This window comes from Mustela nigripes, chromosome 6 (genome assembly GCF_022355385.1).
Source record: "Mustela nigripes isolate SB6536 chromosome 6, MUSNIG.SB6536, whole genome shotgun sequence".
Taxonomy (NCBI): Eukaryota; Metazoa; Chordata; class Mammalia; order Carnivora; family Mustelidae; genus Mustela; species Mustela nigripes.
Genome location: NC_081562.1, coordinates 84,751,228 through 84,768,646, shown reverse-complemented (window position 1 = coordinate 84,768,646; position 17,419 = coordinate 84,751,228). Strand labels below are relative to the sequence as shown.

Below are 17,419 nucleotides of genomic sequence, written 5' to 3'. Positions count from 1 at the left end.
AGAGAGAGAGAGAGAGAGAGAGAGGAGGAAGCAGGCTCCCTGCTAAGCAGATAGCCCGATGTGGGACTCAATCTCAGGACTCTGGGATCATAACCTGAGCCGAAGGCAGAGGCTTTAAACCACTGAGCCACCCAGGCACCCCTGAGAACCTCATTCTTGTCATACACAAAGTGAGGAGCGCACTGCCCATATGCCAGGACCACTGGGTCTGAGGCATCTGGAACCATGCTCAGTAGGCATGTAGGTCATATTAGGGTTTTATCATTGATTATCATGGCCAACTATCAAGCAAGATTGACAGTTGGGGGAGGAAGGAAGCAGGGAAGGGTGTGCAAGAAGGAGACAGTCTCTCCTACCATCCTTAGCATATTATGTCTTGAAAAATAGTTATTTTTATATGCATTTCTCTGCTGGATTATAAACTCCCGGAGCGCAAAGGCTGTGTCCTATTGATTTCTTCTTAAGCACTTACTAGGTACCCAGTTCTGTGCTTGCCATTAAACATGCATGATTTAGTGAAGTCCTATGAGTAGATGCTGTGGTGATCCCCATTTTTCAGAAACAGAGGCACTGAGAGGTTAGGAAACTTGCCTAAAGCAAATAGTAAGGAGGGGATTCAAGCCCAAGTTATCTGATTCTAGAATTCAACCTCTGAACCATTAGGCCATATGGCCTCTCTGACAATATTAGCTAAGTGCTAGCTTGACTTCAGTGCCACTTAATTTCCATGTACCCTTTAGCCTGTCATCCAAAGTTAGCTAGTGTTTTTTCTGTCAGTGATGTTTGTCGAATGGACAAGTGAATGGATGCTCCAAGATAATCACTCTTACAGACCTACATACATAGATCAAGGGAATACTGCTAGGACCATGACCCAGTCCTGAGGAGCTGAAGTCTATGAATGGGTTTGAAGAGTGCACGGCCTGTACTTATGTGCATTTTCCTAAGAAGGTCCTTGCTTTCATCAAAGTATCAAAAGAGTTCATGACCCCCCTAATGGAAGAAGACATTAGTCATTAAAAAACCCAATGTGTGAACAGTGGCGGAATCATGTGGCAAATTCACTACACAGTCTAGTGGTAACTGGGAAAGGGAAACAAAGCTTCTCAGATGATCTGGAATCTAAGTCCCAGGTAGGCTTCCAGAGTTTGGGTAGTTGACAGTAGGGAGCCAAACATGGATACTGAGGCTGGGAAGTAGCACAATTAGAAAAGTAAATTTACTCCAGGGAAATATGTAGGATTAGAAATACATTGAATTAGATAGTGTCAGGCCCCATGGGCCCTGCAGGTGCCTTGGAGCTGGCAGACCCCAGTGGGCAAGCTCTGGGCAAGTTCTGAGCCTGGCAGAGACCTCTCCTGACAATATCTCCCCTGGTCTCACGTGTTGCCTCAGCTCCTTATTCTTGCCAAAGGCCTAAGAGTGTTGGATGGGGAATTTGGCCAAGCAGGGTGTAGAGAATCTGTATAATCAGTGGCACCCATAGAAGTTTATTGCTTTTGTTCTCTCCACCTCTCCTAGTATCCAAACACACCTTCTGGCGGGGCTGGTGGGAACAAAGCCCCCCCAGATCTGCATCCTACCCTCAGCCACTGAGCCCAGAGCAGATGCTCCAGGACAAGCATACTACATGCATGAAGGTCTCTGAGGTGATGTCCATGCTGCAGGAGCTCCTGGACTCCACCATGTTCAACCAGGGGGAGATCAGAGCCATCCGGTACATGTCTGCTGTGGTGGAGAACCTCAACAAGGCCTTGACCCTCCAGCACAAAGAGAACAGTAACCTAGAGACCAAATACAGGAACCTGGAAATAGAGATGACCAAAGAACTCAGCAGCCAGAGGCTCTACTTCCAGAATTCCCTCCAAGTTCTACAGAGCAAGAGGGATGCCCTACTAAAGCAGGTGGAAATTCTAGGGGGAAAATACCATGACCTTCTCCTGATAAAGCATGCCTTAGAGTTCCAGCTGAAGAAGGCTCAGTCTGCTAGAGATCAAGCAGAAGAACCAGCCAAGATCTTGATCGACCTCCTGGGCCCCACTGAGAAAGAGACCCTCTCAAAGAAAGAAAGAGTCATGGAGAAAACCCAGCAGGAAAGGTTGCTTATGTCACTGCCCCCAGGTTTCATGACCGAAGCCTGGGACAGTGGTACTAGGCCTTCAACGTCTCAGGCACTTTCCACCATGACCACACATGCAAGGATTGCCGATGTGTACAGCAGCAAGGACACTGAGTGTCTCCAGCCCATCTTGCTATCCCCAGCAGATAACAAGTTTCCTAAGAAATGGGAAGGACTAGCAGCAGAGAGTCCAGGCCACCAAGTCAAAGACCAGAAGGATTTCCAGAAAGCAGTCCAAGAGAAGGAAGGACTCCAAATTAAGTACCGTGTTAGGATGCAGCTGTCCCCGGAGAGCTCTAAGAAGGTGGCCTTGGAGAGCAAGGTGGAGCACTGGGAAGAAGAACTCAGCTGGGAGAAGCAGAGGCAGCAGTGGCTGGAGGAGGAGGCGATGTGGCTGCAGCGGCAGAAGAAATGGGCCCTGCTGGAGCAGGAGCATCAGGAAAAACTGCAGCAGTGGGAGATGGAGGCGGCGGTGAGGGAGCAGCAGCAGAGCTTGGGCCAGCAGGAGAAGGAGCACGGGGGCCCACGGAGAGACCTGGAGCGGTCGGGCGAGGACGTGGAGAGGATGATCTTCACGACCACCAGGCGGTGGAAAGACCTGGAGAAGACATCCCTGGCACCTCCCCCAAGCCGGGCCCAGTCTGCTCACCAAGGCAGGAGGCCACGCCAGCCTAGGTCCCCTAGTACCCCGCAGCCTGCCCCCAGACACCAGAGGAACCTGCGTTCCGCCAAGTCTACCCAGAAACCATGGGCCTCCCAGGTTCCCATGAAGCCCAAGAAATCAGCCTCTTTCCCTGTCGCAGGGACTTCCATCCAAAAGGTGTCCCGGCCTCCGCTGCATATCTCCCCGGCAGCTTTTAAGGGCAAAGTATACCACATGGATGCAGAGGCCCAGAGGAAGAACCTGCAGCTCCTGAGCAAGGAGGCTGAGCCGGGGCTGCCGCACTCACTGCGCAGCAAGGCGCTGGAGCTCACCACCACCACCATGGAGCTCGGCACACTCCGGCTGCAGTGCCTGTGCCACAGGTACATCCTCTACAGGCGCTTCCAGAGCCTCCGGTAGGTACCCCTGGCGCCCAAGCCCCCCGCCATGTGTGGGCAGAGCCAACACCTAAATAGGAGGAGCACAGGGCGAATGGGGATGGAGAGGTCCCCCCAGACAAGGTCCCCTGAGGGAAGGAACTGGCAAAGGATGTCTGGCCTTGGGGCCTTGGCGGGTCAGCAACTTGCTTTTCCTCAAAGCCCGCTCCCTTATTTCTTCCTCTCTTCCTTTCACCTTGTCCCTAATGCACCTACTATGCTCCCCGGCCTGCCTTACTCTCTCTCTCTGTTTCTAGCCAGGCCCCATGGCTCCTCACCTGCCACCACCTTGCACTTCTCTGCCTCCTGCTTTCCTTGGCTTTCAACAGCCTCTGTTGCTCTCCTTGCTGTCAGCATCTACAACACAGAGTCCCCTCTGCTTAACAGACTTGGGGGAACGGGAATCCCTTTCACCCATGAAGTCACTTCCCTTGTCTCCCAGACAGGAAGTCACTGACCACATACAAGTCATGCGGGAAACTGGGACTGCCTACAAGGCCCAGAACCTCTACGTCTTCCTGGATAACATCGACCACCTGCAGAACCTCTGGCTGCAGGCCTGGGCAGACAAGCAGAAGGACCTGGAGGAGAAGCGCCGAGAGTGTCTGAGCAGCATGGCGACCATGTTCCCCAAGGTGGGCCTCCCCTGCCAGAGGTCAGCGCCATCAGGAGGGACAGGGCCAGGAAGTGAGCCAGTGGGGCTCTGGAGTAGAACTGGGGAGTGGGCAGCTGAAAGGAACTAAGAGGGCAGGTGAAAGCCTCTGAGGCAAGAGGAGGCGAAGGCTGCAAGTGCCTGAGTGGGAGGAAGGGCAACTTTCCAGTTTCCATATATGGGGGAGTCTGGGAGAGAGAGAGAGAGGCCCTCAGAATGAGCTATAGAAGAAGGACTCTTGGGGAGAGGGGAGGCAGCTGGACCCTGCAGTCCCAGCTTTGTGCCCAAGTTCTCCCTCCTTCATGGGTCCCTCTGCCCTGCTCCTCTGGGTTCTACTTGCTCTTCCGGCTTGGTCACAGCTGTCTTTGGCACCTACATGCCGGGGTCTCACTCTGCTGCTCTCTGGGACAGCTCCCTTGGCTTCCAGATACCAGGTCTCTTCCCATCACTTCCTGCCCAAGGTTCCTGACAGGTAAAATCACTGAGACCCTGGTTGAAAATGTCTTCACTCACCTTCACTCCGAATGGACAGTTTGTCTGGAGACAGAAGTCTAGGTTAGAATTATTTTCCTTCTCAATTTTAACAGCTCTGCTCATAGCCTTCTGGGTTTTGGTGTTGCTGTTGACAATACAAAGTCTTTTTGAGGCCTGATCTGTGGGTTTGACCTGTTCATACTCTCTGTGGGCCAGCTTCAGTTTCCCCTGCTAGCAGGCTCAGAGAAGCAGCGAGTGTTGACATGGTCCACAGAGGGCTAGCTGACAGTTTGGGGGGGGGGGGTTATTGGGAAATCACAGCATTGGTTCAGAACCCACAGGGAGTCCTCCCTAGGAGGGTTGAGCCAAGAGGGCGATTTGAGTTTGGGGGAAGCTGTGTGCTGAGGCACACAGCATAAGTGCTGACATTGGGCAGTTGGAGGAGCCCTGGCTGTGGGGCTATTCTCTCAACTCAGTTTCCTACCACTTTCCCCTAGCCCTGATCATCTGCTATAGGTAGCTTGACTTGCTACATTGGTTTTGAGGCTGAGAAGGAAGGGGACAGGCAGGGTTCCCTCACTCCTCACTCAATGCCAAAGCAGGGGCAGAAGAAAAAAATACCCAGAGCATTCTAGGCACAGCTCAGGCTCATGTCATGAGCCCTGCGTGCTGTCTCGAGTTCCTGTTGCTCTGGCTTCCTTTAGTTTTTTTCCTTGCTCTTTCGCTCACTGTCCAGCTTCTCCACAACAAAGGAGAAAAGAGGAGCTAACCTAGCAAATAAGAAGTCAAGAAGTTTTGGGATACCGGGGTGGCTCAATTGTTAAGCATCAGCCTTTGAGTCCGGTCATGATCCCAGAGTCCTGGGATGGAGTCCCACATCGGGTTCCCTGCTCAATGGGGAGTCTGCTTCTGCCTCTCCCACTCCCACTGCTTGTGTTCCCTCTCTGGCTATGTCTCCTCTCTCTGTCAAATAAATAAATAAAATCTTTAAAAAATTTTTTCAAGGAATTTTTAGGAAATTTTGATACTCGGGGGTCCCAGGAGTCTCTGTATGGAGGGATTCCCTGGGGCTTACCTTCTCTTCTCAGCCCCAAGTCAGTCTGTGCTCTCAAGAGGGGATGAATTCCTGTCTCTGTGATGCCTCTCTGCTGGTTCCTCTAGCTCCAGCTGGAGTGGAACATCCATCTGCACACTCCTGTGATCACCAACCCAAAGTCCAGGAAAAACAAGCCACCCCCATCCTTTCTCCGGCGCATCCACTCCTGTGGCCCCTTCAGCAGGCAGTCCCCAGAGCGCTTCACGCCCAAGCCCTGGGAATGTGCTCCCCTGCGCCGGGTCCGGTAGGTGACGGGCAGCCCGAGGGATGGGTGGGGGTACTAGGAGCAAGACTGGGGATGGCCAGACTGGGGAGACTGGCAGCTTGGTGAGGACAAAGACAGGCCAAGCTTACCTCACGAACTGCAAGATGCCTGTCTTCTCAGCCACCCTGCTTGACTCTGCCCATTGGCTCACAAGCCCGTGTGTGTGTGTGTGTGTGTGTGTGTGTGTGTGTGTGTGTGTGTGACAACAACAAGACATGGGCTTCAGAAGCCAGCCAGGTCAAGTAGGTTTTAAATTGCAACTGAGCATTGTTGGTCCAGCACCTGCTATTGATCTGTCTGTATAAATAAACCTGATCCTTCCCACCATGTAACCTCCAGGCTCAGAAAGAGATACCATGAGGGGCACCCGGGTGGCTCAGTGGGTTAAGCCTCTGCCTTTGGCTCAGGTCATGATCTCAGGGTCCTGGGATTGAGTCCCGCATCAGGCTCTCTGCTCAACAGGGAGCCTGCTTCCCTCTCTCTCTATGCCTGCCTTTCTGCCTACTTGTGATTCTCTCTCTCTCTCTCTCTCTCTGTGTCAAATAAATAAATAAAATCTTTAAAAAAAAAAAGGGATACCATGAGCTTCTGGGGGGTGTCAAGAACACACACATCCTTCCCTGTGTGGGGCATCCCTGGGACACATGCCTAGAAGAACAGAGGCCGTCCTAGCGCACCTCCAGCTGCCCCTCAGCCAGAGAAGCCCCAGGGAGATGAGGCTTAGGGTCAAGGGGAAGCGAGGTGACAGGACGGTGGTGACAACTAGTTGAGAGGGCAAGAAAACAAGACCCAATGTTTTGGGCCTTACGGACTTGGGGAGCTTATTGTTTCTTGATCTCTCTCTGTGTATCTAACTTTTTTGTGTCTTTTCTATGCTTTCGACCTCCACACCCCAGCCAGCAGGAGAACCAGATGGAGGCCATCTGGAGAACTGATGTGGCCTCCTTCAGTCACCCAATAGAAAAGAGGACTCCCCCCAGACTGACCTGGGACCAGTTTGGAGGGTGCCCTGACATTCCCCAGCTGTTGGCCTTGGATGTGCCTTCCTATCGAAGAAGCTTACAGTCCCTCAAGACCTGGTAAGGTGTAAGCCTAGGCAGTTAATCCGGATTTGGGGAGACATTCCCACCAAGGCCAGGGGCCAGAGTGCACACCATCTCAGATCAACAACCCAAGAGACCACTTTCCTGACATTCATAACGACCTCATTTATCATACCAGATCAGATAGAGATGTTCAGCTGCCTCACCAGCCATCAGCTTGGGTCCCCATGCCACCATTCTAGTTCTCTCACAGGACTTCACGTAGTGTCTCAGAAGATCACTAGGCAAGTCTTAACTGCCCACTTGTTGCCTGAGCTGCCACTTGTTTCCTGAGTTGGCTTAGGAGGTGAATTCTGCCCTAGATGGGGGGGGGGGGGGGGGGGTCGTTCTCGTTGAGAAAACCAGGTGCAGGAATGGAGAGATGAGGGAGACCAAGAATCCTGTGATGAAGCTGACACTTGGGCCTGGACCTGTCTTTGGCGTTCTCATTTCCTTACTGCCTTCGAGAATTGTTCCCAGGAAGAACTGTTGAGGGGAAGGGGCAGGACTCAGTGGGCTGACAGGAGGCTTTTCTAGTTAGGGAGCCTCCACACTCCTTTGGCTCTCCAGGCTTGAAGATGTCACTGTTGAAGACTCAAGGCTCTTTCAAGGAGTCTTTTTAGACATTTGGAGACAATCCCAGCTGCCCCTTGTGGCCCTAACCCTGCCCCAATTATAGATCTTTGACAGGGAGAGGACACTGAGGCCTGCTAGTCTAGATCTAACCAGAACCAAGGCTATCGGATGCGGCTACTGCCCTGCCCTCCAGACGGGGACTTAGGGAAGAGAGGATGACATAATAAGATCAAACAAGGCTGGCCCTTGGCTCTGAAGCAGGCCCAAGGGTCCCAGATGGTACACAGACACCTGGCTTCCAGTTCGTGGAGAGTGGCTAAGAGATATGTGTGTGTCCGTATGTGTGTATGTTGTTAGCTGAGTTGGAAAGGGCAAACAGAATTAATTGAACGTAACCAAAACAACACTGTGGCAGAACTCAGGAAACCAGAGGTCAGCTGGGGCCACGCTCTGCTAAGATTTGGCTACACTTGCCCAAGGCCCCCCATAGTAGAGTCTCTTCTCCCGGAGCTCCTCCTCTCTCTGCATCCCTGCCAGGGCCTGGGCTTGGCTTGGCGTCCGCTTGAATCTCAGGCCTTTGTTCTTCCCCCACACATAAATATGTGTGACTATCAAGAACACACACTCCATTCGACCCTTGAAAATTTGCGAGGCGGGTGGCGGGGTAATGGGGAAAGAAAGGGCTTCTCGGCGAACGGCACTGAGCGACAGCCTCCTTTCTTCCCCCTCTCTGGCATAACATGCAGAACTCACTCCTTCCTGTCTCCTGCAGAGCTGTTCCTCCCACACCCAGGCCTCCACTGGGATCTCAGCTTCAGGCTTATGCACTTATCAAAATATTGTTCCCGGCAAAGACAGCTTCCCCTTTCCAGGGGAATTTAAGTGAATACAATTTTCTTCCCCCCTTTCTTAATTCGATACAACTCTGTTCAGTGCTTCATACTATCAGGTGTAGAGGCAAAGCCTTGCTTCTTCTGTCTTCTTGCTCCACATCCCAGATGGGTGTCCCCTCCCTGCATGTCAGGCTGGTCCGGAATGGTTCAGTGCGGGGGCTCCCACGTTGTCTTGGGACCCCATTATTGTGGCGTGGGAATCGGCCACTCTCTAATGAAAGTTCTCTGCTGCTTGCCCAGGCTACTGCTGCCTGGGGGCATGGTGGGGTTGGCTGTGCTGCTTTCTTTGCAAGGGCTCCTTGCATGGAGACACACTCCGCTTTCACTCCTACTAGAGGGTACCTTTTCTCTGGCCACTTGTCCCTGGCTCACCGAGGATCCTCAGATCCAGCTGCGGTGTGATCCCAGGTCACTCACTTCTTAGTGTTCTTGTCACCCTCAGCAGCTCCCAGGGCCCAGGTCACAGCACCATCTAGTCTCCTAAGTAGGGATAAGCTGCACACTGCCTTCCCCATTCTCCTATCTGCGGTGGACAGCCTGTCTCATCTACAGGTCCCTGGCGTGTCCCTTTAAAACACGGGGAAGGGCTCTTCATTGTCCCTCCATGGGTTGGGACACTAGAAAGGCCCTGTCCCTCAAAAACCAGCAGACCCCCTCCACCAAGAGCTGGCTCTGCCTTGTCTTGTAAACCTCTCCCCTGGGCTTCCTGTCTGACAGGTGAGATCACTGAGTGCCCGCACACACCAAACACTGTCTGCTGTGACAGAAGAATCTCAAGGCTGATTCTAAGTGCTCTGCCTTCCTCAGCTCGCAGACTATTCCCGCACCGCCCAAGCTCGGTGGTTCACGTGTTCCGCCAAGGTGCAGCGAGCACAGACTCACTGCACAGACCTCCACCCTGCTGCAGACGGACTGACGAGAGGGCTTGTAACTGTTTCTGGGGAAGGAGATGAGCAAGCAGGGAGTGGGGAGGAAGGAACCCTGATGGAGAGGAAGGAGCAGGAAAGGATAAGGGGAGGGAAGAGGAAGTACCCTGTGATGTGAGACAAGAGGTAGAGCCCCTAGGATGTGGCACAAGTGTTACGGTGAGCAGTTCCACATCGGGATCCAGGCTGGGCGATGTCCTGTACTGTCTCCCAGAGGCCACGAGGGAAGCTCTTGGGTGGGCTGGGTGGCCTCCTCTCAGCTGCTCTCCAACCCATAATTGAATTGACTTTTTCAGTGACTTGGTAGCTGACAGAAAGGAACACCAGGAAGCCCCAGATGAGTCAGCTGAGCTCGCTTGTAAGAAGTCCAATGAGTCCTTTCCTGGAACTCTAAAAAGCCAGAAGGATCGAGATAATCTCAGTCCTCACTCCATCCCTTTGTCAGTGATTCTCAAACTTCAGGGTGACTAAACATCACATAGAAACTTGTTTCAAAGGCAGGTTCCCAGCTGGTGTTTTTACACAAACATCCTGGGTATCGCTAAGTAGTTCTGGAACTTTGAGAAACACTACTTTCCTCCTTCGGTCCCCAAACTGTACATTTTTAAATAAAATAGCGGTGTGTTTATTTTTAAAGATTTCTGTGTTGTCGCTGAAAACCCACCCCTCCCCGACTCATTTCCCCAGCCAGCTCCGTGACCACTTAGCCCCTGACCTGGAGAAGCCCACTGGGGCGCTTTCCCCAAGAAGTGTCTCTACCCTTTTGGGTGCCAACAAGCTGAGACGGCCACGATTAGTGGCCGGCAGACACCAGTAACTTTTCACTGAATTACAGTCCTGGACAGATAAGTAACTGTTGTGCTGAGAAGTAGCGGGAAAACTCAAAAGATAAGAACAAAAGGTGATTATCAAGGACCAGTCAAGGCCAAGCGTCACTGGGTGGGAGGCAGAGGCGTGTAGGTCTCTGAGGAGTGAGGGCTGGAGGGAAGACAGAGGACACAAGTTCCAGATCTAGATGGTGTGGGCCAAGGCGGCCATCTCTGGAAATTGTCTTCGATGCAGTTACAACACTACCTTTGTGAGTTCAGCCAACCAGCACTGATGCCCGTCCCACCCTCCGTGGCACACAGCTGTCTGCCCCATCTTGAACTTGGTCTTCACCCTCGCCTCTTCTCCACTGGCCCAGCTGCACCTTTCCTGACATTGGTCAGGAAATGACCTTGTCCTCAGAGAACCCATAATCCGGTGACTCTGTTTATCAGGAACCGTGCTATCCAGGCTTCCCCTCAAGGTCGAGACTCTGGAAGGAAGAAAAGGCTATGGGATGTGAACAGCTGGCCTTTCGATGATGTCAGAGTAGAAGATGACTTCTGAGCAATGGCTTAGCACACAGCAAGGATGGAGAGGAAGGTGAGAGGTGTTCCTGATGCAGGTCTCACACAGGACAGCTCAGGCAACCCCTCCGCTCCTGGCCTTTCAGGTCCCAGGCTGATTCTTTCTTTGGACACCTTGCCCCAGTGGTATCCCCCACAATAAAATGCCCTCACGCTAAATGCACTGCTTTATATAATTTGAAAGGATTTATATAACTTTGCTTTGGAAATAACCCGCTAGGAGTTTTTTTAACATGTCGTTGGCTGTGACTCCTCAACGATCTTCATGCATAGGGATGAAATCTAACAAGTTTTGTAAATGTAACAAGGATATTTTAATACTAAATTTGACAGTGTAATGAAACTGACAGTATTATGTTTTGTCAACAATTGCATATTAATGTTTTTACAGATTTTTTGAAGCCAATGACATTTTAAGGGTTTTGTACGTTTTTATAGGCTCTTGGCACTGGGCTTAAGGTGCCTAGTGGCTACACCTGGTCTGGTGATGGTGAACTTGGGACTTTCTGGACATCCTCTAGCAAGCACTCTGGCAAGCGAGCAGAATGTCTGCCAGATTCCAGATTCTTCTGCTTTGTCGACGGTCCATCTCCTTGAAGGCAAAGAAGCTGTGGATTGTCCAAGCTGGAAAGCCAAGAGGTTTGGACACCAAGGAGAGATATCCCTCTATCTCTGTCTCTCTATGATATATATGGTGTTTTCAAGTTATGAGGTTTTTGGTTTTTTTTTTTTTTAAGATTTTATTTATTTATTTGACAGAGAGAAAGATCACAAGTAGACAGAGAGGCAGGCAGAGAGACGGGGGAAGCAGGCTCCCTGCTGAGCAGAGAGCTTGATGCAGGGCTTGATCCCAGGACCCTGAGATCATGACCTAAGCCGAAAGCAGAGGCTTAACCCACTGAGCCACCCAGGCGCCCCAAGTTATGAGGTTTTTGATATGAGCTTCTTCTTTTTTTTTTTTTTTCAGAGCAAACTTGATGTATGTGGTCAAATAAGATATCACCTCCACCTCCCAAAAAAACCTCCAAGAAGCCTGAGGCATGGAAAGGAATACTTCTTGGCATATTTCTTCAAGCCAGATTTAGGGATTGGCCATAGATCTGCTTGTGAGGCCCATGGCCTTGGGGCTTCCAAAATGACAAGCCAATACTAATGTGGAGAAGGGGACATGAGGAAAGGGCCTGCTTTAAGCCCTAAGCACGACCTACAAGGAAGTACTGGTAAAGTGGAGAGGACAAAAACCTTTTGAAGACAACCCAGCCAAGAGCCAGGGAGCAGAAAGCCGTGCCGGGTCTTGTCTTCCAAGGACTGGGGAGGCCAACTTGGAAAGTCAGAAAAAGGATGAACATGACTGCATGATTGGAAGAGTTAGCTTCTAAAAAAAATAAAAATTAAAAAAAAAATACAAAAGAGCATGGCTAACATATAACTATCAATTGGTGACTTTGAAATAGCTATATTTACTATAAACAGTCTAGTGGAAATGGTGGACAACATGCTTAACAGGTGGGGAATTTGAGCAAAGAGTAGGAAATTATAAACAAATGGAAAAATGGAAATGCTAGAAGCGAAAACATTAATAGCAGAAATGAAGAATTCCTTCAACAGAGTTATCCAACAGGATAAAAGCAGAGGGGAAAAAAAATCTGTGAACGGAGCTAGATCAACAAAAATGAACCAGACTGTCTCCCAAAAAGTAGAAGCAAACAAACAATTGAGCAAACCCAAAACTAAGCACCAAGACGTATGGTACAATGACAACTGGTCTAACCCGTATGTAATGGAAATCCCAGGGGAGACAGAATGGGGTAGAAGAAATACTTGAAGAGATGATCACTCAGAATCCCAAATTAACGAAACACAACAAACCACAGATCCAAGAAGCCCAGAGAACCCCAAACAGGATAAATGGAAAGAAAAACACAATAGCATATCACAGTCAAACCGTTGACACAGAAAATTAGGGAACATCTTGAAAATAGCCAAAAAAAAAAAAAAAAAGAAAAGAAAAGAAAAGAAAATAGCCAGAAAGATGCGGCGCCAGGATGCTTCAGTCGGTTGAGTTTCTGACTCTTCATTTTGGCTCAGGTCGTGATCTCGGGGTCATGAGATATCCAGTCCGTTGTCTGGCTCTGCTCAGTGGAAGGTCTGCTTATGATTCTCTCCCTCTGCCCCCCCACCCCACTTGGATATTCTCTAGGAAGGAAGGGAGGGAGGGAGGGAGGGAAGGAGGGAGGAAGGAAAAAGAAAGAAGCCAGAAAGTAAAAAAAATTACATAGAAACACAAGAAATAATCTTATTAGCAACTCAACCAGATGGTTCCTGAGGCCCAACTGTATCCCTGCTTACAGGTCCACAAGACACCCCAGGAGCATTGCAGGACGTTTCCCCATTTGGAGACTGATAGTAGCTTGGACAGGTTTCTGTTACCTGCAAAACACAGTGGGCACCAGCCCTCCAGTCCCCAGCCAGCAACCATCACTCCCCACACCATGCCACACCCAGACCCTCCCCTCTTTCCACACCCCGCCTTGAACCCGGCTGTGGCCCTGTCACCCCTCCAAGACTGTTGATTGGCTGTGAACTGGAAAGAGGCAGATCAGGTGGAGGCCAGACATACTAGTCACTGGCCTCACTGCCTTCAAGGGAGGCCCTGGGATCTGTCGCTCCAAATCCTTTCCTCAAACATGACCAGCTTGGAACAACCAAAGCCGGAGTCCTGCCGGGACACCCCCCCCCCCCCCGCCCCGCCCCGTCAGGGCTCTGCAGAGGGCACGGTCATCATCACTGGTGGCCATGTCTGTGAGAGGCGGAGTGTTGCCAGTAATTCAGGGCCGGATCAGGAAGATTCAGGTTTCCTCCCCTGCAACCCCTGTTCAGAGCGTCCTTGTGTTGGCTTCTGGGGCCTCACTTTCCAGAAGAGATCCTTTCCTAGAGAAGCCACAAGGAAGCGCCAAAGAGCTTGCTTCAGGCCTCTGCGGGCCTGGACTCAGAGGGGCTGGATTTACAATAAGGCAACTACCCAAAGACACAAGTGAGGCTGGTGGGCTTCCCCTGAGAAGGTGCTCGGCTGAGTGCAGAGAGCAAGTGTGGCAAAGGTAGGGGAAAGAGACAAGGGATTTCTGACTCACCTTGCACATCTCGATCCTGCAGACAACTCCTGGTAAAGCTGGAGTCCTTTCCCGCAGTGGGAGAGGAGCACCCCTGCAGGGTCCTGAGCTCTGCAGTTCGGAGATCTTTCCTTGCAAATGATTCTTCAGGCAACTGTTTGTTAGGAACTCTGCCGGGAGGCCCTTCGCATAGACTTCCTCAAGCCTGCGAGGCGTCCGCCTTCATTCATTCATTCATTCAACAGATAACCTATTGGCCACTTACTACTGGGCATGGTTCTAGGCATGAAAGATATAGTTCTGAAGAAAATAGTTTTTTTTTTTTTTAAAGATTTTATTTATCAGAGGGGGGGGGAGAGAGCGAGCACAGGCAGACAGAATGGCAGGCAGAGGGAGAAGCAGGCTCCCCGCCGAGCAAGGAGCCCGATGTGGGACTCGATCCCAGGACGCTGGGATCATGACCTGAGCCGAAGGCAGCTGCTCAACCAACTGAGCCACCCAGGCGTCCTGAAAATAGGTTTTTTAAGTGCTTTCATGGAGTCCACATTCCTTTGAGGGGAAAAAGACAAGAAATGAAAAATGAATACAATACACTGGATTTTAGAGGGTAAAAAATACCATGGAGAAACATGCGTTTCAAGAGGGTACGGCACCAGAATAAAGGGGTTACTGTTTAAAATAGGTCACATCAGGCCTCACTGAGGTGACAGTGGAGTAGTCTTGAGGTGAGATGCGAGCCGTGGGGTAAGACAGCATGCTGGGCAAGGGAACAGCCAAGGTGGGAGCATGCCTGCCAAACTCAGGTTCCAGCAAGTCTCCAGTGTGGCTGGTACCAGGTGAAGGAAGGGGATAGAAGGAGTGATGAGGGAGAGGTGAGGGGGAGAGATCAGCGCCCCGCAGGCCACTGGAAGGACTTCTTTTTCACGCTGAAGGAACAGCAGCCATGTTTTTTATTTTTTAAAGATTTTATTTATTTATTTGACAGAGAGAGGTCACAAGTAGGCAGAGAGGCAGGCAGAGAGAGAGGAAGGGAAGCAGGCTCCCTGCTGAGCAGAGAGCCCGAAGCGGGGCTCCATCCCAGGACCCTGGGATCATGACCTGAGCCGAAGGCAGAGGCTTTAACCCACTGAGCCACCCAGGCGCCCCAGCCATGTTTATTTTGAATGAAATGGGAACCACTGTAGAATTGGGAGCAAACGAGTGACATGATCTGAGCCACACTTCAAGGGCATTGCTCTGGTACACCTGAAACTCATATAACATTGTGCATCCACTATACTTCATTTCGGGAAAAAAAGCAGACGGGGCGGTTACCAGGACAAGAACAGTGATGGAGGCTGGGAGGGGGAAGTAGGGAGACCAGTTGGAAGCTATTACAATTCCCACCCTATTCCAGAAAGCTTAGTAAGGGAGCTCAAGTGCCCTCCCCTCAGGAAGCCCCTCCTCATCCTCCCTAAGACCCCCTTTATTCGGGCAGTTGCCTTCACAGAGCTTGCTCTCCCAGCACAGAGGGCTGTGGACACAGAAACCATGTGAGACCCTCCCTGAGGAATGAGTGATCCTGCTCCTCTATAGTTGTTCGGCCTTCTCTTACCTCAGAGGCTTCTTCTGGGCTGTGGTTCTGCCCGGAGAGCCACAGCTTTGTGTTAAATGCTTTACCACTATAACAGCCCTAATCCGGTGTGTCCGCCACACTTCACAGTCCCTTAGTAGTGCCATGCTTCCAAGACACATTTGTCACTGCCCTGCTAAGGCGGGCTCTCAGAACTGGCAGGAAACACATACAAAACATTGTTTGCCAAAGCCATTGGCCTCTCTGGAGGCTTCTGGGAGCAAATTAAATGAGTAATTATTTATTGAGTCCTTAAACATTTATCGAGCAGCTACCGTGGGGCTGTGCTCTACACTAGGCAGTGAGAGTATCAAAGTGAATAAAACAAGCTTCCAAGGATCTTACTAAGAACACAGGGTACAGACCATATGCAAAGCACTGGCATGCTCAAATAAATAGGATTAAGTCCTTGTACTGCACCAGGGATTTGCCGTCCACTCATCTGTCTGTCACTCATTCAGCAATCACTCAGGGTACTGCCCGGAGTCCCGATGTGTGATGATGACCTCGAGACAAAATCCCTCTTCACACTCCAGAGTGGAGACAGAGGAGTAAATAGTGAGGAGCTGGCAGATAGAACAAACACAATTCGGGGCAAGTGATCCAGTAGTACAGGTACAGAGTAAAATGGAGAACAGGGGAAGGAGATGTTCTTTGCAGTGAAGGTCTGGAAAGGCCTTCAGGGCTAAGAGGGATTTCAAAAGAACATTGAAGGATAGGTAGAACTACCACGGCGGTGGGCGGGGGGCAGGAGTAGGAGAACCAAGGAGAATCCAAGGGAACAGAACACTGTAAGCCTCCTTAGACCATGTTTATGGGCCTGAAAGTGGTCCCTGGGGCTGTGGTTCACTGGGTAGAAGCCAGGTGTTATAGGAGCTAAGCTAGCCTGGGATTGAGATTGGATGGGCTTGATGATTTTCAAGGCAAGGAGTGGTAGTTCCAGATCTGTGCTTTTGAGAGGCAGCCGCAGCAATGTGGAGACATTACACAGTGGCTGCAGGGAAACCCAATTAGGGGAGCAGCTACGAAGGTTTCAACCCAAGTGGTATAAAAACCAGCTCTGATTGGATTTACTCATTTGTGCCCTTAATTAGTCACAGATATATCTATTATGTGCAAGACCTTGTATTGATTGAAGATAGGGATGGAGCAGACAGAGAGGAAACAAAGAAAACTAAAACCAAGTTTATGTCAAGGATATTGTAATGAAGTAAGAGACACCATGAAAATGCTTCCACATTCTTCCCTTGAATTCTGTCCTGTGATATTTGGTTTCTCTCCCATGTTCCCTATACTCCTGTGGCTCCTCTAGAAGCTCACTGTCTTCTGTTGCCATAGCTGTGGGTTGCTCCAGTACCTGGACTCTCTCCTTTCCTCATGCCATAGGATGTCCCCAAATGACTTCATCTTCCCTATGGCTTTGAACATCAGGTATATGATCATGATTCCCAAATTATCCATAATTCCAGTCTCTCTCCTGAGTCCTAGAGCTGTGTATCCAAACACCCACCTGAATGTGTCAACTTGTTGCCCGCTAGCACCTCTAGCTCAAGTCATCCAAATAAAATTCATCTTTCCTTCCCACTCAGACCAACTTCTCCACTGGCACACCGTATCTCAAAGTATAACCACCACTCTCCATCTACCACCAAAGCTGAAGACCGGCCTATCATCAGGGGCTCATCTCCGGCGCCTCTACACCCAGTCCATCCCCAAGCTCTATCCAGTCTATATTTTATGTCTTGTCTTTGGTGACCACCCTAGTTAAGGCCACTGGCTGACCTCCCTGTCTGTAGTTCTACTCTTAAATCTATGTTCCATACTAGGCCAGAGAGATCTTTCTCAAATCCAGAATCTAATACCCCTGCATAGAAATTCTTTAATGGCTTTTCATGAGTTTAATCATGGCCTACAAAGATGTTTGTGACAGCTCTTCAGCCTGGTTCTAAGATACACCATTGTATGGATGGGCCATAACTTTGTTGTTGTTGTTGAAGATTTTATTTATTTGACAGAGAGTACAAGTGGGTAGGCAGAGGGAGAGTAGTAGGCAGAGGGAGAGGGAGAAGCAGCCCCCCCCCCACCAAGCAGAGTGCCCAACGTAGGACTCAATCCCAGGACCCTGGGATCATGACCTGAG

The 17,419-nt window shown here is 50.5% G+C and overlaps 1 protein-coding gene across 1 annotated transcript in view; it reads left to right on the top strand.

The window, feature by feature from the left end:
• The window catches only part of FAM186B (family with sequence similarity 186 member B), a 21,659-nt gene extending 8,949 nt beyond the window's left edge, over positions 1-12,710 (top strand). The window contains exons 4-9 of the mRNA XM_059404846.1: positions 1,522-3,178; positions 3,642-3,834; positions 5,487-5,665; positions 6,583-6,765; positions 10,996-11,196; positions 11,525-12,710. Of these exons, the coding sequence (XP_059260829.1) occupies positions 1,522-3,178; positions 3,642-3,834; positions 5,487-5,665; positions 6,583-6,765; positions 10,996-11,196; positions 11,525-11,552 (2,441 nt within the window). The 3' untranslated portion in view covers positions 11,553-12,710. The remainder of the gene's footprint in view (positions 1-1,521; positions 3,179-3,641; positions 3,835-5,486; positions 5,666-6,582; positions 6,766-10,995; positions 11,197-11,524) is intronic.
• Positions 12,711-17,419: the final 4,709 nt, after the last annotated feature.